General features: G+C 36.6%; 1 protein-coding gene across 1 annotated transcript in view; it reads left to right on the top strand.

Moving 5' to 3' along the window:
* TRAK2 (trafficking protein, kinesin binding 2) overlaps positions 1 to 21,651 on the top strand; it is a 50,273-nt gene that overhangs the window by 23,814 nt on the left and 4,808 nt on the right. Inside the window, exons 3-13 of the mRNA XM_006889146.1 lie at positions 3,766 to 3,842; positions 5,967 to 6,083; positions 7,047 to 7,256; positions 7,899 to 7,977; positions 8,916 to 9,046; positions 9,666 to 9,740; positions 11,123 to 11,260; positions 13,770 to 13,849; positions 14,158 to 14,337; positions 17,688 to 17,986; positions 19,911 to 20,177. Coding sequence (XP_006889208.1) covers positions 3,766 to 3,842; positions 5,967 to 6,083; positions 7,047 to 7,256; positions 7,899 to 7,977; positions 8,916 to 9,046; positions 9,666 to 9,740; positions 11,123 to 11,260; positions 13,770 to 13,849; positions 14,158 to 14,337; positions 17,688 to 17,986; positions 19,911 to 20,177 — 1,653 coding nt within the window. The remainder of the gene's footprint in view (positions 1 to 3,765; positions 3,843 to 5,966; positions 6,084 to 7,046; positions 7,257 to 7,898; positions 7,978 to 8,915; positions 9,047 to 9,665; positions 9,741 to 11,122; positions 11,261 to 13,769; positions 13,850 to 14,157; positions 14,338 to 17,687; positions 17,987 to 19,910; positions 20,178 to 21,651) is intronic.

Genomic DNA, 21,651 nt, shown 5'->3' with positions numbered 1-21,651 from the left:
TCTTTATTTGCAACTTTTTGAGAAAGCGCCACAATGCTTTCCACAGTGGTTGTACCATTTTACACTCCCACCAACAGTGAATCAGGTTCCCAGTCTCTCCACAACCTCGCCAGCATTTGTTGCTTGCTGTTCTGTTAAATTTTGCTAGTCTTACTGGAGTGAGATGATAGAATACATTTTTGTTTCTTGTAACTGTTGGTGATTTTCTTTATTTAAGCAATAGATACTTGGATTTGAAATTCTTTTGCTTGATTTTATTATTGCAAACAGAAGTCGAGAAGACTGGTAACTGTAAGTATCCCCCTTCATATTTTCACCCTTCATGGCTTCTCTGCTGTTTGCTTAAGTTGTGGCAGTTTCTGAGGCCTAACATCGGTTTGTTAAATTATGGAGCCAGTTTCTCTATTTGTGAAAAATATGTTCTTTTGGAATAAAATGTTTTTAGGTAAACTTTTACATTTTAGTTTTCTTATTTTCCTTGTAAAATATTTTCAATTATGTTGTAAAAACATAAATCTAGTTCTTTGTTTTAGAGCCAACTGTGTTATTAAAACAACTGTGTACTTTACATCCTCTCAAATGCTGAGTTAGTGTTTACAGAATCAGCCTTATTCTGCTTCATCTAAACTAAGCTATTGGAATGGACCGTCTTCTCCCATGGAATTTATAGCCTCTGAAAACTCTCTGGAGGGTCAGCTACGAATCGGTTCCACTTTAACAGCAATGAGTTTGGTGGTGGTTCATATGTGTGTGTGTTCATGAATGTCTCAAAAGTACTGGAGTATTGATTTTAGCCTTAAAAATAAATTTACAGAGTTGGAAAAATTGCAAACACAGACTTTATGAATAATAGATTTAATTAGGACTAAGGCTATCATTGATACTTAAACCACACATCATTCCCAGATTCATTGATGGGTGCTAAAATGTAGTGAATTATTTAAACACAGATAATCAGAAGTAAAAAATATTCACAAAAGATAGTCTCTATGAACCTAGTCTTTTGGCCACCTAAAGTACCACTCTGAGACTAAGTTACTAATGTCATTAAGATATTGTTAAAGAACTACCATCATACACAGTATCACGTAGTACTGGAAGTAGTCCATCAAGCAGTTGAGCACAAGTGGTTATGGTATAGTTAAAAAAGTAAAGGATTGTATCCTTTCACCACACTTCCTAAGTCTGTAGACTGAGAAAATAATCCGAGAAGCTAGACTGTAGGAGACTCATTAATGTTAATTATGGAAATGACCCACCCTTGCTTGCAGAAAATGGTTAAGACTTGACACACTTACTGATGAAGCTCATCACTATAGATTATACCGCAACATAAAAATCCTTACAACACAATAAATGGAGAAAAGATTAAAGCTTTCAGAGATTATGTTTTACTTAGATCCATAATCAACACCTGTTGAAGCAGTAATCAGCAAATCAAACAGTATGCCTCACGGGCACGTCTGCTAACATGGACCTCTTTAAAGTGCTCCAGAGCAATGATGTCACTTTAAGACTCACCTTAGATTTGGTATTTTCAATTGTATGTGGAAGTTGGACCATGAATAAAGAAGACTGAAGAATTAATGCCTTTGAATTGTGGTGTTGGAGAAAAATATTAAATATGCTATGGACTGCCAAAAGAACAGACAAATCTGTCGTGGAGGAAGTGTAGCCAGAGTGCTGCTTAGAAGCAGGGCTCGTGAACCTTTTGTACTTTCTTATGTACTTTGGACATATTGTCAGGAGGGTGGGTCACTTCTAGAGAAAGACATTATGCTGGATAAAGTAGTGCGTCAGCAAAAAAGCAGGACAACACAACAAGACGAATTGACACAATGGCTGTACAAGGCTCACGCAGTGATTGAGAGGATGACTTGGGACCAAGCAGTGTTTTGTCTGGTGAATTCAAATTAATGACCAGTACGTTACATACTGTTATCACTGAGATTCCTTAGTTCATACATAGTCTTGTTGAAGGAGAAGATGCTCTAAACAATTACATGATAATTAGCAGTTTACCTTACAAAGTATAGTAGATTAGAGAGCTCTGGTGATGTGGTGATAAAAAAATGCTTTACAGTCCCAAAGGCACACGGTTCAAATTTGCCAGCTACTCCACAGGAGGATGGGCAGTCTCCAGGAGTGCAGTTTACTGCCTCGGAAAACCCAGTGGAGGGTCAGCTGTGAGTCTGTTCTGACTCGATGGCACACAACAACAATAACATGCAGTAAATGATCCCATTTGATCTTCTTGGTGACCTTGTTAGATGAGTGTTTTACTCTCCTTATTATAAATACAGAATTCCAGTCTCATTAAGTAAATTATTCACTCAGCTTTTTTGCTCCATATTCAGCAGTTCAACTTTTCTGCTGTAAAGCTTGTTCTTTACATATTTCAAGGCAAATAAAGTTGAGGGAGGGGTGGGCAGGGAGAAAAGTGCAACAATGAATGAATGGAAATTCAAAATCTCTGTAAATGGTTACTGAAATTAATAAAATAAATTTTTTAAAAAAGGTTGACTCTAGTGAAACACAGGTTTTTCAACTAGAGTAACACCATGTAATGTGCCCCAAAATCAAAGTATTACTCGTTTATTATTTTCTTTATTAATTAATGAAACTGGCTCAGGACAGGGCTCAGAACTGCTGTACATAGTGTCACCTATGGGTGGCAGGCAACTTGATGGCACATAACAATATAAACTTATATGCCAGCTTTTAAAGATACTGCATGTTAATGTTTCCTGAACTTAATAAAGTATAGAGATACTGGTTTGAGTTATGCAGTAATAATATGATACGCTGTTTATTATTTTCTAAAAGATGCCTAGATATAATGAAGAAATTGTAAAGAGAAAGGATTTTTAAATAAACGAAAAGGGATTTTGGTTCACAATGTTGTTGTTGTTGTTATGTGCCGTCGAGTGGTTTGCGACTCATAGCAACCCTATGTACAACAGCCCTAAACCCTGCTCTATCCTGTACCAATCGCATTGCTTCTGACACATCCATCCCGATTACTCCAGTCACTGAATGAATCCACCTCATAGAGGGTCTTCCCCTCCTGCGCTGTTCCTCTACTCTACCCAGCATGATGTCCCTCTCCAAAGACCTGTCTCTCCTTGCAACATGTCCAAAATATGTCAGGCGAAGCCCCAGAATCTTTCACATAGATTAAAAAATCCTACAAATCCTATTCCTTCTTGATATTAGTTTCCAAAAATGTTCATAGGCTTTCAAGAGAATCACATCAGAATTCTAATGAAATTTCTTTTTAATAGCATAATCCTTCACTAATGCATCCTTCAGTAGCTTTAATTTGAAAAATATCTTGGTGGTGTAGTAGTTAAAACACTCAGCTACTAACCAAAAGGTCCATCATTTGAACTCACCATCCACTCCATGAAAGAAACAGAAAAGCAGTTCATTGCTATGAAGCTAGAATTAACTCATTACTGACTGGGTTTTCGGAGACTCTCAATCATACAGGAGGAGATTGCTCATCTTTGGCCTTCAGACAGGCTTACCTGCCAGGCCACCCTCCCTACCAGTTTGTAGCAGTTTGCTTTCTATTAGGGTATAATGATTATTTAAGCCACTCTCCCAACCTGTGCTTTCAAATGTGAGTGGGCCAAGTTCCTACCTTAACAAAAGAAGATAGAGGAAGATTTACATTTTATTCATAATAATTATTACTAATAGTTGAGACTTCTGTTGTTTATCTCTAAAGCCCATAAATAATTTTTTTTTTGCCTGTCTCAGTTCTAGGCACAGACAGAGTGGAGCAGATGACCAAAACTTACAATGACATCGACATGGTTACACATCTGCTGGCTGAGGTAGGATTATGTCTTTTCTTTATCTAGTAGAGATGGCTAAAATATGATCATCTGGAATCTATTCCATTTGCATACCAATGAAAAATGATGATGTCTGTGGTTGTGGTTGTGGTTGTGTGCCATCGAGTTGGAACTGATCCATAGCTGATGGTTTTCAGAAACAGTAAATTGCACAGGAGGATTTTGTCCATCCTTCTTCCACAGAGCAGTTGGTGGATTCGAACATAGAACTGGCATACTAGCTAGCATTCTAAAGTAGAATGATTACTGAAGTTTACTGTTAGGGAAGTTGTAGAGGATTTATTTTTGTTTATGGTATGAGCTGACCTTTGAGTCCTAGACGGATATTAACTTAAAAAAAAAAAACAACACAAAAAACTCCAAACCTGCTGTTCCTCCCCCTGTGACAGAATTGCCTGTACAACAAAGCAGCTCAGTTATAAATCAGTGCCTATACTTAGAAGCATCTGTGTATATTCCTTTGCAGTTTAGAACTGTTATTTATACTCACTTTGCCCGTGACATTTTAAAAATATATAGAAATTGACAGTTGTAGAACTCCCTCCTTGTATCTTAATTTTGGTTGATGTAAGGGAAGGAAGGCTTCCTTTTTTGGTAGAGCACTCCCTCACCCTTACCCCTCTACTGACCATCTCCAGCTCCCAGAATGATTTCCACGTATGCTACTTCGCTTATATATAATATGAGAGAGTCCTCAAGGAGGCCTTTAAAAATTAAAGTAATCCGGCACACCCATGTTTATTGCGACTTTGTTCATAATAGCAAAGAGCTGGAAACAACCCAAATGCCCATTAACAAACGAATGGATAGCGAAGCTCTTGCATATTCACACTATAGAATACTATGCAGCATTGAAAGACAAGGAGCTAATGAAATATGCAGTATGGATGGCCCTGGAGAACATTATGCTGAGTGAAATAGCTCAGTCACAAAAGGGCAAATATTGCATAGGGCCACTGTTGTAAAATGGGACTGACATCAGGGTTGAGGAAAGACTGAAAAGGAGGGGAGGTATTGCATTGAAATAGATGAGGGAGAGAACTGTTTCAAAGGGACATATGAATGGGTATTCTTGTCATTACAGAAGTCCAGAGTGAAGGCTGCATAGTGAACTTGGGGGAAGGGACTGCATAACAATGAAAGAGTTTTTCTTTTTCTTTTCAAGGAGAAGAGTGAATTGGTGGGGGGAGGGAGAAAAGTGCAACAATGAATGACTGGAAACCCTAAGTCTCTGTAAACTTTCATGAAAATTCATTTTAAAAAAGTTAAACCTTCAGCCTTTTTCCTAGTGCTGTAGAAAGAACAGAAGCTTAGTTTTATTTGTAATGAGCAGGACCCTTATTACTCCTGAAGACAGTGGGTGCATATTGAGTTTTTCATTGTATGGAGTACAGTCCTTACCCACTGTGTAGATGAGATTCTTTCCACCCTTCCTAGGTAGGTATCATCATCTCCTCAGAAAAGGTAACTCTTGCTGATTTCCTTGCTTCTCTTTTTCATTACCACATACTTTAGACTTTCTTCTTTGCTTAACTTTAGGCCGAAGGCTGTAGCCGCAAAACCTCCAGTGTTTTGTTCTCTATTTTTTTAGACATCATCATCTTGCATGAGTTGAACAACAAGGCCTCTTGTGCTCCCCCTCCTCAACCCACTGGCCAGGCCTCTGGCTTTGAACGCATGTATTCTTTGCCTTAAATTGTATTCTTTTAATATCTACCCAGTCCAACAAATGCTTTTCATGCTTTCAATAAATATTTATTGGGCTTTTATTATTTGCCAGACCCTGTCCTCTTGTAAGAACTATTTGTACTGATTTTTAAGCTTTCTAAAATCTTGAGTTTAAAGCTTAAATATTGAATTACTGTGGTCTGTTTACTAGAATGATCAGTAAATCTTATGCTTATCAAGATAAGAGATGTCTTCTTACATTTTTAACAACCATGGTCCTCCATTTGGCCAGTGTTTATTAAATACCACCTGAATAAATCTTGATGCCCCCTAGGACATATTTTCTTTTTAAGATTAGAAAAAATGACTGCATAATTTCAAAACTATTTAATTTTGTTTGTATTCAAAGCAGAGGTATCTTTAATGTTTTAACAGAGAGATCGAGATCTAGAACTAGCAGCTCGAATTGGACAAGCCCTCTTAAAGCGGAACCATGTCTTGTCTGAGCAGAATGAAGCCCTGGAGGAGCAACTGGGGCAAGCCTTTGATCAAGTAAGCCTTTGGTCAAGTATTTGGAGCTTGAAATAATTAGATACTGTGCAATAGAAAAAAAAATGTCATCTTCTAGGTGCCTCTGAGGTGATAACATCTGGCAAATAATACCACTGTACGCTGACTTTGTTGGCAAGCATTATAGTAGCCAGTAGAGAAATGAAGTGTTACAGGACAAAGAAGTGTTCATGTGATTCTGCCTTAGTCAATATAAAGCTCTGTGTTTGGCAACTGCATACCTGTGACATCTTGCTTAGATTCTAGTGCTTTATCCTTACCTCTGTTGGTAACCTTTATATGTGATCTCACCTTAAGTTTATTTTTAAAAGATTTGAAAATAATTCATGTAGATATCTTGGCTCAAAGACAAAACTATAATTAAAAAAAGAAGAAAATTCAGATGTGTTTATTTCGGAAATATTTGCAGTGAGAAGTGGCTTATCGATCACTTTAAAAATAATATCAAGTATTATATAACTTTCTACTCTTAACTAATTTTATTAATATTTGTAAATTATTCAGAAGGTCTGCAAAAAGGCTTTTGTAATGAAAATATTTCTTCCTATAATGAAAGTCAGTATTCCTAAGAAAATACTTATATTAAATGTATAAACAGAGTTGAAAATTGTGAAGTTTCTTCTGTTTTGTTTTGTTAACGGAAAACGTGAAAGTTTTACTCTGTATTCTTATTATGTTAAAGATGAAAATTGGCTTCTCAACTCGCTGAGCACAAGAAAGCTGTATTGTCAAGTTAATGGTTTAAAATTGTAGCTGGAGAAATCGGAAATTTGTTACTCTCTTATTAGCAAATTACTTTAATCAGCAAAAACTGATACTGTTTTATGGCAAAAAGCAATTCCTTTTCTTTAAAATCTGTGTAATAAAAAAAATTTTAAAAAATCTGTGTTATATAAGTAATATAAAATAAAGAACACCTAATAAGTAAAGCTCATTTGTGTTCAGGTTAATCAGTTGCAGCATGAACTGTCCAAGAAAGAAGAGTTACTTCGAATTGTCTCGATTGCTTCAGAAGAGAGTGAAACTGATTCCAGCTGTTCTACACCTCTTCGGTTCAATGAATCCTTCAGCTTGTCTCAAGGTCTGCTCCAGCTGGACATGCTGCAAGAAAAACTTAAGGAACTGGAAGAAGAGAATATGGCTCTTCGATCTAAGGTATGTTATTAAAATTCTAATTTTATTTTATAAAGGAGATAGGTAAGGTTTAGATCAAGGTAGTATTGAGTGAAATATGGCATCATTAGAGCAAGCTAAAGCATTTGCAATTGACATTTCAGTTGGGGAGTGGTGGACAAGGCCTTCTATTGTTACTGAGAAAAGTAGAAAAAGTAGGTAGATGATAGCAAGTTAAAGAAAGAAGGAGAGAAAGGGACTATATAGACATATCTTTTGGGGATTATACAATAGATAATTCCAAATGTGTTAAGAACTTAAGGCAGAAAATGATAAGATCCTGTGAGATTGTATAATTAGTAAAGAGTCTCTTAAGCTAGTAACATTTTAGCTGAGGCGAGGGATTAGTCAAGAGATGTATGGGACATTGGGGTGGAGGCAGGTGAGTAGGGTGGGTCAGGGGCATAGGAATGACAGAGGCAAAGGCCTGGGAGCAGTAAAGGCAGAGATGCTTATTTTGTCCTTTTCTATACCTTTATTTTATGATAGATAAAGCTTCATGGGGGATTTTTTTTCACCCCCAAGGTAAGTGATGAACTTAATCATCACATGAGAATTAAAGGTTTTTAATAGTTATTCCTTTGGTACCATTGCAATATATTACCAGTGTTTCTTTTCTTGAAGGCTTGTCACATAAAGACCGAAACTATTACCTATGAAGAGAAGGAACAGCAGCTTGTCAACGACTGTGTTAAAGAACTTCGTAAGTGTCAGGGTACTCTTTTGCTGCTTTGGATGATTGTGTGGGAGGCTGCCTCCAGTACAGAAACTAAGCCAGTGGATTCAGTAGAAGCATTTCAAGAAATAATATATTTTTTAAAAATGTTACTGAAAATGTTAGCGCCAACATCAAACTTACATGAAGCCTGTACTCCTACTAAAAATGTCTTTTTTTTTTCCATTATAAAATATGGAGCACTTCACAAACTTGCGGGTTGTCCTTGCTTGTGCAGGGGTCATGCTAATCTTCTCTGTATCGTTACAATTTTAGCATATGTGCTCCCGAAACAAGCACTAGATGTAATTTTTTTTTTTTATCTTTTATGTGTCATTTTTAAGATTCCCTCTTTCAGACTACTGTAATCATTAAATAAAGACCTATAATCCTACAAATGAAATTCAAGCTTGTTAGAGTAGAAAGAACCATAGCTGTCATTTTGTTGATAAGAAATAGACCTATCAAGGATCTGATTTACCAAAGTCAGAAATTGGTCAATAGGCAGAATCAGGATTTAATAATGACATAAACACCCAACATTTATTAAGTGCTCTATGTATCTCTATGTTTTGGCTTCAAGTAATGCTAGCTTAAATCCTTTCTGTTACTTACTGGAGAAAGGTCTTATAATTATTTCTTTATAAATGTTTGAGCTTTTATATTGTAAGAGCAGATCTGACATCACTCCGCCTCTTCGGGTGAGGACTTTGTAACGTGCTCCCTTACAATGGTAGCATTCGAGAGCTAACAGGAACCCGAGTTGAGTCTCCTGCTCTGCTGGCACTGCCGTTACCCTCCTTTGACACTTTAATAAGCAGAGTAGAGATGACTTGCTGAATAGCTCGTGCCCAAACTTCTGCCTCCTTATTGCAACATTTTGAATGAAATATTATTCATTTTTAAAATTTTCTTTTTATTCCAAGGTGAAACAAATGCTCAGATGTCCAAAATGACTGAGGAATTGTCAGGGAAAAGTGATGAACTGATCCGATACCAAGAAGAGATCTCCTCACTCCTGTCTCAGATTGTAGATCTTCAACACAAACTTAAAGAAGTAGGTTTATTTTTTTTCATTCCCAAGATGTTTATTAATCATTTACCTGGTTGGTATGACACCATCTGCCAGGTGCCAGATACACTGAGCAAAATAAATACAGTCCCTGCTCTAATAAGTATTTTAGCCTGATTTCTGTTTAATCTTCCCTCTTTTGTGAAAACTATGTTGAGGTCACAATGTCTCTGTAAAATGGGAATAGATTTCCTTAGAAAATTGTAGTGTGAATTGACTCCTGCTCGTTTTCCTTTGAACGCCTTGAAGTATTTTATTTTCTCCTTTTATTGCTTATTCAGGTTTTAAGAGGCTTTTTTATAGACCTCTAGGCTATAGTCCTGGGGAGCTCTGGTTGCCTCGTAGTAAGAAGCTACATTGCAATCCCAAAGATACTTGGTTCAGATCCACCACTTTCTCTTCGTGAGAAGGATAAGTAGTGTCCTCCTGTACAATACTGCCTATGAAAACCTGCTGAAGGATCAGCTATGAGTCTGTTTCAACTCGATGGCATACAGCACAATAACAAGAGACTATATTGCAGACTCCTAAGATACCTTAGAGAGCAAGAGAAAAGCTATATGTTATACGGAACACGTCATATGTCCCTTATTTATGTTGTCAGCATGTGATTGAGAAGGAAGAACTAAGACTTCACCTGCAAGCCTCTAAGGATGCACAGAGACAACTAACAATGGAGGTAATGCGATCTTCCTTTATCTTAAGTAATGGGGAGGGAGTATATGAGTAAAAATAGCAAAAATCTCTTGCTTTCTGTGTACGTAAAATTTCTTCATGTAGATATAAAAACGTTTTATTGGTAGAAGAAATTTTTGCTATCTTCACTAAGGACCAAAACTACATTAAGAAGCATCCCAGTTCTGTTGATTTTGATTAGCTGATGGATATCCCACAATTGAAGAAATGCTCTTCTAATCCTTAAAAGGAAAAGCTTTATTTGATTATAATATTTACCTAAATATAACTGTACACTTGAGCATTTTTGAAGTTAAATGTGCACCAGAAATTAAGCACTCTTCCATATTTGTGAATCTATCTATAAAGTAGATAGAAAATAAGAACAGTAATCAAAAAGTCAACTACTTCTTAGAGAGTTTGCGTACTCTGGCATCATATATAATGCTTAGGCTCTTGGTCTTGTATATTATGGACTTCTGGGTAATGTTTTTTAAAGATTACCATTGTGCTAATCTTTTATCAGTTACACTGTTGTTGTTCGGTGCTGTTGAGTTAGAGTGGCTCTGTATGACAGCGGATCAGCACCTTGCCCTATCTTACACCACCCTTACGATCTCACATGCTCGAGCCCATTGTTACACTGTGTCAATCCATCCCTTGAATCCATCTCCTCTCTTTCTCTAACCCTCCACCAATCCCCGCATGATGTATTTTTTTTTCCAAGAATTGTCCGCTTCTTGGAAAGACAACAATACCTAAAGTATGTGTGATGAAGTGTCACCAGCCAGAGTCTCCAAGGAGTGAGCACTCTGGTTGCACTTGTTCAAGATAGATTTGTTGATTCTTTTGGCTCCTGTATTTTCAATATGCTTCACGAACACCACAATTCTATTAAAATTCTTCCTTTGGTCTTACTAATTCATTGTTCAACTTTTAGATGCATATGAAGCAGTTGAAAATACTATGGCTTGAATCAGGTGCACCTTAGTTTTTAAACTGATATCCTTGCTCATTAACACTTTGGAAATGTTCTTGACAGCAGATTTTCTCAATGCAACAGTTGTTTAATGTATAAAAAAATTAAGTACAAGTAGAGTATGATGAATTGAAAGTTGAATGGGCAGTTTTGGTTCTCTTAGCTGCATTTCCAGTTTTTAGGAATTCACGTTTCTTTCTCATTTTATCCAAGAAACTCAGAATTCTGATACCTTGGATACATACTCTCTTTGCTTAGTTTTTCCTCAAAGTCTGTGTATTAAAATATTATTCTTAAATTATTCTTAAATTTAGCCCTCCGGATAAAATTAGTCCATCATATGGATTCCTACTCCCATTGTTGTTTTGAGAAAATAGTAAAGTACACGAATCACCCTTTTCTTTTAGCTGCATGAGTTACAAGATAGGAATATAGAGTGTCTGGGAATGCTACATGAATCCCAAGAAGAAATAAAGGAACTCCGTAGTAGATCTGGACCTGCTGCTCATCTCTATTTCTCCCAGTCATATGGTGATTTTTCTGGGGTAAGGAGCTGGGGAAGCTGCTATGTATTTAAGAAAGCTTGCTTAAAATGAGATTGTCCTGGGAATACTATGGTTCATAGTGGTGCAAAGCATCAAGAGAAGAAATAGCATGGTTTATATTACTGTTATAGGCCTAAGCTTATATGTATTTATCTTCTACAGTGCTCATTTGTGGTAGCCTGCCTTCTAAGATGACGTTCCAGTTTTGTTGTAATGCATGAGATGAGCCTCAAGGAAATCAGGTTTCTATTGATATTGATATTGAGGAGTTGGTGGCCTACTCTGTAACCAAAAGGTGCACATCTCCAGCAGTTGGCTCTCCCAGCCCACTCTCGGGATGAGGGTGGGGAAACGAGCGTCTCCTCCTATAAAGATTTACAACTTCAGATACCAGTGGAGAGTCCTTGTGAGTCAGGATTAAATCAACGATATTTATTTATTTATGTTAGCACTCAACTCATTGCCTTCAAATCAGAACTGGCTCATAGCTGACCCTTCAGCAAGTTTTCAGATGCTGTAAATCACACAGGAGGAGATGGCCCATCCTCTCAAGGGGCAGCTAGTGAATTTCAGTCAAGCACCTTTGGGTTGGCAGCATCACTTCCTACCAGTTAGGCCACTAGAAATACTTAACCTGTATATCACCTTTACCTTAGACCCACCGTGTGCCACTTACTCAGACAGTGCTCTGAACATCAAAAAACTCTTTCAGCTAAGTAGCCCTATGAGGGCAGGGATATTTCTTTAGTTCATCAACCATATTTTTTAATTGAAAAAAGTCTGATTTTATTCAGAATTTGTATTACTGTTTCAAGGCATTAATTTAATAGTCTAGTTCTTAAATACTTATGCACAATCTTGTGGCATTTTTTAAAACACCAAAAGTATAAATTTTAGTTAATTTTCTTGAGGATAAAATGTCATGAATGTTGCTTGGTTTTCTAAACTTGAACTAAAGTTGCAAGAATACTACAAAGAACTGTAATATATTATTCTGGAAGCAGGAGTAGCATCCATTTCCTAAACAACACGTAATATATTCTGGATCTCCCATTTTTTAACGGTTGCTTTAACTTTCTCGTTCTTATTATCTTTCCTGGATTATTCAAGGGTAGGCTATAAATAGGTTCTATTACCCTGAAATACTTTGTTTTTTTAAAAGCAAGATTCCTTTCAGAGACTCTTTCGTACTTACCTAGGCTACAAGCATTAACAACAGAAAATTGGCATTGATTCGCTTGATAAAGCCACACAGCCCATTCAGATTTTACCAGTTGTACCAACAATAGTCATTAAAAGACACATTGCTTTTAGTTGTTAAATATCAGATAGGAATACCATAGAAATAATAGTGTGTTCTTTGGTACAATGGGTACTGTATAGTGTCCATTTATTCCATAGTTGTTGTTAACTTTCATCATTTTATTAAGAAAGTGACTACTAGTCTTTTCTACTGTAATCTAAATACCTAAAATAGAGATGCAGTGTTATAATTCACATATGATTTATTTTTTATTTAAATTGTCCGGGCTTTGGCCAATGGGAAACTCCTTTGTGCTGTTTTTGCAGGTTTTTTACATATTCCTATTCTTTTACGTTGAAACATAGCAATGCTTGTGAGAATGGAGTAGATAATATTCAGTTCTGTTGTGCATAAATCGGAACACCAACATTATTCTTTGAATATCTCTACAGCAGTATTTTCCCTCGGGAAAAAAAACTATTTCAGGCTCATCATGTCCTGAACACGGAATCACTTATTTCTTCAGTATCTTTGACCCCTTTTCATGAGAATTGATATTTAGAATTCCAGTGTGATTTACTGCTTCTGAAAATCCACAGGAGGGTCAGCTATGAGTTGGTCCTAACTTGATGGCAAAACAACAAGGTCTGGGTGCTAAATGTGCACCCTTCCACCAAAGTACCGTTGCTGTTAGGCTCTTTCAGCAGATAGCGCTAGAAATATTTATATATGTACATGTAGATGAAGTATCTTATACACGGTACTCATGGATGTCTTTCTGTCCATGTTTATATTCATGTCTTTATTAAAAATCACAAGTAAGCCACCCCTACTAGTTGAAGCCTCATTCTTCTCAAAGGAAGGAGAATATAGCTTTTATTTTTTTTATATTATAAAAGCTGTGTGTTGTTTATTATAAAATATTTTAAAGTTACAAAGAAAGGAAAACAAATTGTCAAATAACATTAAATCTTGTCCTTCACAGTATTATTTATTAACATATTAGTTTATATCTGTTTAGACCTTTTAATATATCTGTATATGTAATATTTTCAACCTACCACTGTTTTTAATATTTTCCTATAAAACTGTCATAAAAATAGTTTGTTTTTATTTCATTTTCCAGAAAGTGTATTTTTATGCTGAGATGCTTTTCTTACATGTCTATTTATTGAAATACCAAAGGACTGATTTATTGAAATACCAAAAGACTGATTATCGAAGGGTATTTCCTTTGCTTTAATAGAATTCTTGTGTACTTCTTAGGAATCTCTCGCAGCTGAAATTGAGGGGACCATGCGTAAACAGTTAAGTTTGAATGAAGAGTCTTCTCTTTTTAAACAAAAGTAAGTACAGATCAAATGTCTAGTTACCCAATCTTTGGAATGGAAATAAGCTACTAAATTGAGCTTTTTGTCTAAATGAGCTAATTGTCTAAAATGATAAGGATTAGAGAGAATACATGAATGCCTTCCTGCAAGTCTCTTCCCCCTACAACCCTGTTGTGCGAAAACTCATATATGAGATATTTCTCTTATCCTAAAGTTTATTTTCTATGATTTATCTTAATCAGGATGACTTTCTATTTAACAAACTGCACATACCTCTTTCTTTTCTAACACAATCTGGAGTAATGAACATTTCTTTTTGACAGAGCCCAACAGAAACGGGTATTTGATACCGTCAGGGTTGCCAATGATGCAAGGGGACGTTCTCTCCCATTCCCAGCTCTGCTGCCCATCCCAGGCTCCAACCGTTCAAGTGTCATCATGACAGCAAAACCTTTTGAGTCAGGTTTACAGCAAACTAATGACAAAACAGAAGAGATTCCTGGGTAAGAAACTTAGATCATAGCAGTAATTCTGTGTTTCTTATGGAGCTGACAATCTCTTTTCAAGTACAGCCAGTAGGCTTCTTAAAAATAAGGAAGATGAGATGTCTTTCTGACATATTTTAGGCTTGTTTTCATAAAGGACCAATCCCTGAAGAAAGTCAACATCTTAGTAGAGAGAGAGGGGGAGACCCTCAATGAGATAGATTGACACAGTAATGATAGATTGGCTACAATAATGAGCTCAAACACAGCAGTGTTTATGAGAATGACAAGAACAGGGAAGTTTTTGGTTCTGTTGTACTAAAAAGCTTAATTAGAAAGTCAAGTTCTTACAGAACTCTCACACAATTAGCTTTCAGTTGTTTTGCCTGTCTGTAGTAGGCAGTGTTCCACAGCTAGAGTAGCTTCATATGTGATTGCTGCCTCATAGTACACAGCTAACTTGGGAGAAGGGTTAACAATGTAAGGTTTCTTAAAAATCGATATGAAAGAGTAGCTAAGCAAGTTGCAGTTACTTAAGGCTACAGGGTATGGATTGTATAAAACTGTTTGTTATATTGTCTCAACTTCAAAATTACTGAAAAGTGAATAAAAAGTACAACTTAAAACTATGAAAATGTTGTTTTACACAGGTGTTCCTTTTTTTATGTTCTGTAGTATTTGTGGAGGAGTCTATGGCCCAAAGAAATTTTTTTCACCTTTAATGTTATGTTGATTAAATGAATATGCCTTACAGTTAATAGCATATCATAATTTAATAGATAGCATTTTTTTTCTTTCTTATTAGTACATACTTTGGACATGTTGCAAGGGGAGACCAGTCCTTGGAGAAGGACATCATGCTTGGAAGGGTGGAGGGACGAAGAAAGAGAGGGATACCATCGATTAGATGGATTGATACAGTGACTGGGGTAATGAGGATAGGTGTGTCGGAGACAGTAAAGTTGGCACAGGACAGAGCAGGTTTCAAGGCTGTTGTGCATAGGGTTGCTATGAGTGGTAGGCAACTCGATGGCACATAACAACAACAATTAGTACGTAAGAGAATGAAGCCTTTTGTCAGTAACTTCATTATATAGTCAGTGAAACATTGTGATAGTTACTTCTTGACTACCTAACCTGAATTATGGTTGGTCATGTTTATAATATCACAAATGACATGAAACACAAGATAATAAAGTGTGTTTTTGCCTATTTTAAGTCACTTTTAATTTTTTCATTTTTTTCCCATTTTTTTAATTTAAATAGCATTCCGTTTATTCCAAATATTTAGTATTGGCTTCCCATATTTCCCCCCTTTTGTTTTTATCATAATTATGTTATCATCTAGATGAGCATTTTAAGTCACTTTTGATGGAGTTTTTTTGATATTGTTTCTGTATTCCAGACATGAAAGAAGAAATGCAGGAAGACCACAGATTGCCAACATTTTACTATGGACAGCTTGCACTTCCTTTAATATTACATAAATTTGCACTTATTTTCAAATAATTATAGGAGTGCTGGTGGCAGGTAGCATAGTGGATTAAGTGTTGAGCTGTTTGAACCTACCATCCCTTTAAAGAAGAAAAATGAGGGCGTCTGCTTCCCTTAAGATTTACAATCTCAAAACCCAGTGGCACAGTTCTTCTCTGACCCATAAGTCAGAATCAAGCCTATGACAGTGAGATTTTTGTTACTTTGAAATTCTTAAACCAGCCCCAATTTTCAATCACAGTCACTTTCACTTTCTGCATGTGCAGCTTTTACATCATTTAAATGGCTTTGAACTATAGTGAAGCCCCTGTTGGGTTTCTGAGACTGTAAATCTTTATAGGGGAACATTGGCCATCTTTCAACCACATTTGCATTGTCAACCTTTTGGTTAGCAGCCTGAGACATTACATACTACACCTTTAGGGCACCTTTTTCTCCCTATTAAAGTAATTATAAAGAAGAAATACACACACACACATACATACATATATACATATATATATATAAAATGTATGTATGTTTATATATATAGAAGGAACTTGGTTTCACTCTCTCCAAGACAGACTTAATTGTTTTCTTGACGGTCCATGGTATGTTCATGACTCACCTCTAGCACCACAACTCAAAGGCATCAATTTTTATAAAGTATGTTTTCTTGTTTGAAGAAAGCAAAGGAATACTTCTAGTTGTGAGGGTTGAAGTAATGAAACTTTGAGAAGTGCGAATATAGCACCGGACAACAAACTGCATTTTTAAAAGAGTAGCACCGGACAACAAACTGCATTTTTAAAAGAGTCTGTAGATTGGTATTTTGTATTAGTGCCTAATATTCCATGCAAGCAGGCGTTACTCATTCATTTATTTTATTTTTTTTACAGTACTGGGTTAGGATGAAATTAGACTCAGAAAGAAGAAAATGCACAGCAGACAGAAGGTCTGTTTGAAAATCTTAAGTTAGTTAACAAGCCTTTCTTGAGTGCTGGTCTTCTGGAAAATACTATGCAATATAGTTATAAGAGAGTTAAAAGCACTGTAAGAATTCTTTTAAGGATAGACGTTTTCTTGGAGGCTCTTTAAGTTGATATTTATTAAAAACTCTTAGTCTCTTAGTAGAAGTTACAAGCTTGCTCAACAAGTTCTCAATTAACTTCACAATTGGAAACAAATAAACAGAAGAGATAACATGTGTTCAGAATAACCCTTAAAATGAGAAATGCTTATTGAACCAGATCACAAAGAAAGGAGATTTACAACTGTAGGAAAAGTAAGTGTGAAAATAATGTCTAATTTAGGGGATTAAAACAAGCTTGGAAGCAGGAGTGGCATCTACTTCCGAAATATCTTGCCTCTGGAAACCGTATGAACCTGGAGAAATGATGAAAGTTATATAGAGTGTTCAGGTCTTTTGTTCATAGGGTCACTATGAGTTGCCTATGACTCAACAGCACAACAACAGCATAGAGAGAGACCAGTTGGCCAAATATACAAATATACAAAAAGTGATGCTACCAAGCATTGACTTTAATCCGCGGCCCTCAGGCTTGGTTTTAGTTGTTTTTGGTCAAACATTCTTGTAAGTGATATAGCACTGGTCTGTCCATTTGCAGTACAGAGGTAACTCATGGTTGCTGTGATGTTAAACACTGTGAAACAGATGAGGCGTCTATGACTTGACGGCAGTTAACAACAACATATATATATACACACAAACACCCCTCTTCTGACTTACAAATTTTAGTGTATCTCATTAGTAACCTGAAGAATGTCTATAGTATAGTCCATTAATATCAGTCTCTCAAACTTACAGAAGTGAGAAATTCAGATTGTACTTATGATCCTTATAGATTTAATGAATGATGTGATTTCCCCCTTAGGAGCTCTCAGGAAATGGGTCAACCAGGACCCTCTGGAGATAGTGATTTGGCTACTGCACTGCATCGCCTTAGTCTTCGTCGACACAACTATTTAAGTGAAAAGCAGTTCTTTGCTCAAGAATGGGAGCGGAAGATGCAGGTTTTGGCTGACCAGAAAGAAGAGATTAGTGGCTGCAGCACACCCACAGAAAGCCTTGCTACTCTCTGCACTGACCAGTCAGAGATAACAGAGCTCAGCAGTGCCAGTTGCCTTCGAGGTTTCATGCCAGAAAAATTACAAATTGTCAAACCCCTTGAAGGTAAGAAACTCATAGGATCCTTTTCCAAACAATGTGGTTTATTGGACCCTGGAACTTAGAATTGTGTTGTAATTACAAGAGCAGTGTGCAAAGAAGAGATATTTAGTATCCATAGGTTTCATTGGGTCAGTGCATTGTGGTACTTTATGGAAAATTAGTGAATCCAGAGATCTGCTTTCTCTGTCATTAGCTGTCCGGTCTGTTTTACTGATGTTATTGGAGAGAAGAGTAATAGTCTTCCCTTGTTATTTGTTAGAAATATTACTGACAGCCATTTCTGTACTAAGATAAATGACATATTATGACCTACAAATAAAAATTTTACATATATGTATATTTAAAATCTTTTATCTCTGTATACGTTTTGAAAAAGAAAAAGAAAAAAAAACCCCACAAAACACTCAGTTCTTTGGCCAAGAAATGGGATTTGCTTAGAGATGTACATACCTATACTTTTCTCTTTTTCATTCTGTTAGTTAACATTCTTTGTAAGTTCTTCAGACATATTGAAATTAAAAGAAAACATTTCTATTTTGTGAAGTATTAACAATCTTCAGATAATCCTTTGGTATTATAAGAAGAGTTCTATGGAAGACAGAATCTAATTAAATAATCTATAGCTGTTGCTATCCAGTCAGTTCCTACTCAGAGTGACCCTGAAGGACAGAGTGGACCCCCCTCCCCCGCCATCGGGTTTCCAAGGCTGAAATCTATGGGCGCATATTGCCACACTTGCTTCTGCAGAGTGGCCGATGAGTTCAAACCACTGACCTTTCACTTAGCAACCGACCCCTTGACCACACCAGTCGGACTCCCTAATTGACTTAGAAGGACTGTAAATTCAGAGGATCTGGAACTTAGTTTTATCCATTAAGGATCAATGCAGATGCTCGTCACAGTGTTTTTTGGTGAAATGACTATGGTGGCAAAGTGTATGGAGAATTGCATCTAGAGCATAAGCTCAGGGTGATCATTAGGGTTCAGAGACTGGAACTAAGGGGATAGAGCCCCCTTATACCATCTCTTCATTTTCCTTTTCTTTCTGGGAGTTTGGAGAAAGGAGAGTTGTGATCAGAGTGGGGAGCTAAATAAAACACTGAGAATTCAAGAAATTCTAACCTACGGGTTTAGCTTCTCATTTCAAAGTTCAGAGGCAAAATCCCAGGCCAAGACAGTCTTGATTTTATCACCAGGGAAAATGTCACCCCAGTTCTCATGTTTATCTTCTTCTTGTCATTCTGCTTCTTTATTAGGCTGTTTTTATTTTGTTTATTTCATCACCTGCTTTATGAGGAGGAGGGGGGAGTGATGAAAATCACACAACAAAACAAAACAATTTGCTAATCCTGTATGTATAATATATATTTTTATATAATATTAATATACTTATAGGCAGGAATGGCATCTACTTCCTAAACAATATGCCTCTGAAACTCTGTGAACTTTAATAAATGTCGATAGTTATAGAAAGCTTCAGGCCTTTTGTTCACAGAGTCACTGTGAGTTGTGCTCGACTCGATGGTAATCAACAACAACAACAACAACATATATACTTATATATAATATAATAATATGATAACATTGATTATATTTTTTATATTGCTTTAGCTGTACTTTTTTTAATGTTAACTTTTGAAGTAGATTATTCATACCTTTTCTCTTTTTTAATTTATTATTAATTTCAATGAAAATTTACAGAAGCTTTGGATTTCCATTCATTCATTGTTGCACTATTCATACTTCTTCTATCTTGTCAGTTTCCACAGAACATTTTTAATTTGTAAGTTGTATTAAAATATTAAAAGCAAATAACCTATTGCTATCATTCTTACCATTATACATGCAATTTTGGCTTTTGTTTCAAGACTCAAGATTGTGGAAAATTTAAGACATTCCTTTTGTTTTGTTTGTCTTACACCCTCAGGCTCACAAACGCTATACCATTGGCAGCAGCTTGCGCAACCAAACTTGGGAACTATTCTTGATCCACGACCAGGAGTCATCACTAAAGGCTTTACCCAGCTGCCCAAAGATGCCATCTATCACCTCTCAGATTTGGAAGAAGATGAAGAGGAAGGTATCAGTTTTCAAGTTCAGCAACCCCTTCAAGTGGAACAGGAGCCGTCAACATCCAAGCCAGTAACAGGGATCTTCCTCCCACCCATTACATCAGCAGCTGGGCTGGTTACAGGTAAGGGAGGTCGAACATATAGCCTAGTAACTAGTGTTACTTTGCATTCTGACTTACCATATAACTAGCTGGCTTTCGCTGCTCAGTTCTCAATGGAGGGTTCTTAGTCTTGACTACGTAAGATAATAAAAATCTATAGCAGTATCAATTAGTGGCCTTTCTAATCCTCTTCACTATGCCTTAGTAATCCCTAGGGAAGTAGATTGGGCAGAGAGAGAGGGAATCCGTTGGTGGTGCTCAAAGCTTTAGGTCCCAGGATCTCTTTACATTCCTAAAACTCATTGAGGATTCTAAGATGTCCATCTGTGACACACATGAAATCAAAATTGAGACTTTAAGAATAATTACATCATGCAAATAACATGATGATACTTTGCATTTTTGCAAGTCTCTTTAGTTTGATCCACCAGGCTCAAGCCCGTTGTTGCAGTCACTGTCATGAGGATGGTGCAGGACAGGCCAAGGTTGTTTAGTGGGTCACTTTGAGTCATGATCGACTTGATGACACGTAATAAAAATAGCAATCTATTAAAGGAACCCTGGTGGTATAGTGCTGTTCATGTTGGGTTGCTAACTGAAAGGTCTATAATTTAAGTGTACTTTCTGCTCCAGAGGAGAAAAATGGACAGTCTCCTCCTATAAAGATTTGTAGCCTCATAATCCTCAGGTAGAGGGTTACCAGGAGTCAGAATTGACTCTGCGGCAGTCTGTTTTGGGTTGGTATAGTCTAATGAGCATGCTGTCATTATAAAAACTTTGAAGTATTTTGAAAGTTAGCAGAATGTGACACTGAGAAGGAAGTACCTTGTTTGCCACATGGAGTTAGAAGAATGACACTGATAGACTTACATGATACTGGGTTACTTCCGACATTCAATTTGACAAGGCCCCATATCAAAAAGTATTTGGTCGTGACATATCAGAGAAGAGACTTATATCCAGAATTTATAAAATACTTGAGCACCACAACAAGATAAAGGTAAATAATCCAATAGAAAAATGGGCCCAGGATATGAACAGACACTTCACTGAAGAAGACATTCAAATGGCTAACAAGCACATGAAGAAATGTTCAAAATCACTAGCTCTAAGAGAGATGCAAATTAAAACAACTATGAGATACCATCTCACCCCAGTCAAAATTGCAAAATTTAACAGAATAGCAAGCAACAAATGCTGGCAAGGTTGTGGAGAAACTGGAACCATTTTTCACTGTTGCTGGGATTGTAAAATGGTGCAACCACTGTGGAAGGCAGTATGGCGCTTTCTCAAAAAGTTGCAAATATAGATACCATTCACAAAAGGACAAATACTGCATGGTGCCACTGTTGTAAAACCGGACTGATCTTGGGCTTGGGGAGAGACTGAGAAAGATGGGTTCAACACTGTATACTGCATTGAAACAGATGAGGGAGAAAACTGTTTAAAAGGGATATGTGATTAGGTATTTTTGTCATGACAGGAGTCTAGAGCG

The sequence above is a fragment of the Elephantulus edwardii genome, unplaced genomic scaffold (genome assembly GCF_000299155.1).
Source record: "Elephantulus edwardii isolate Elephantulus edwardi_28Jun2011 unplaced genomic scaffold, EleEdw1.0 scaffold00075, whole genome shotgun sequence".
In the NCBI taxonomy this organism is placed as follows: Eukaryota; Metazoa; Chordata; class Mammalia; order Macroscelidea; family Macroscelididae; genus Elephantulus; species Elephantulus edwardii.
Note: the sequence above shows the minus strand (reverse complement) of the source record. Positions and strands in the feature narration are given on the sequence as shown.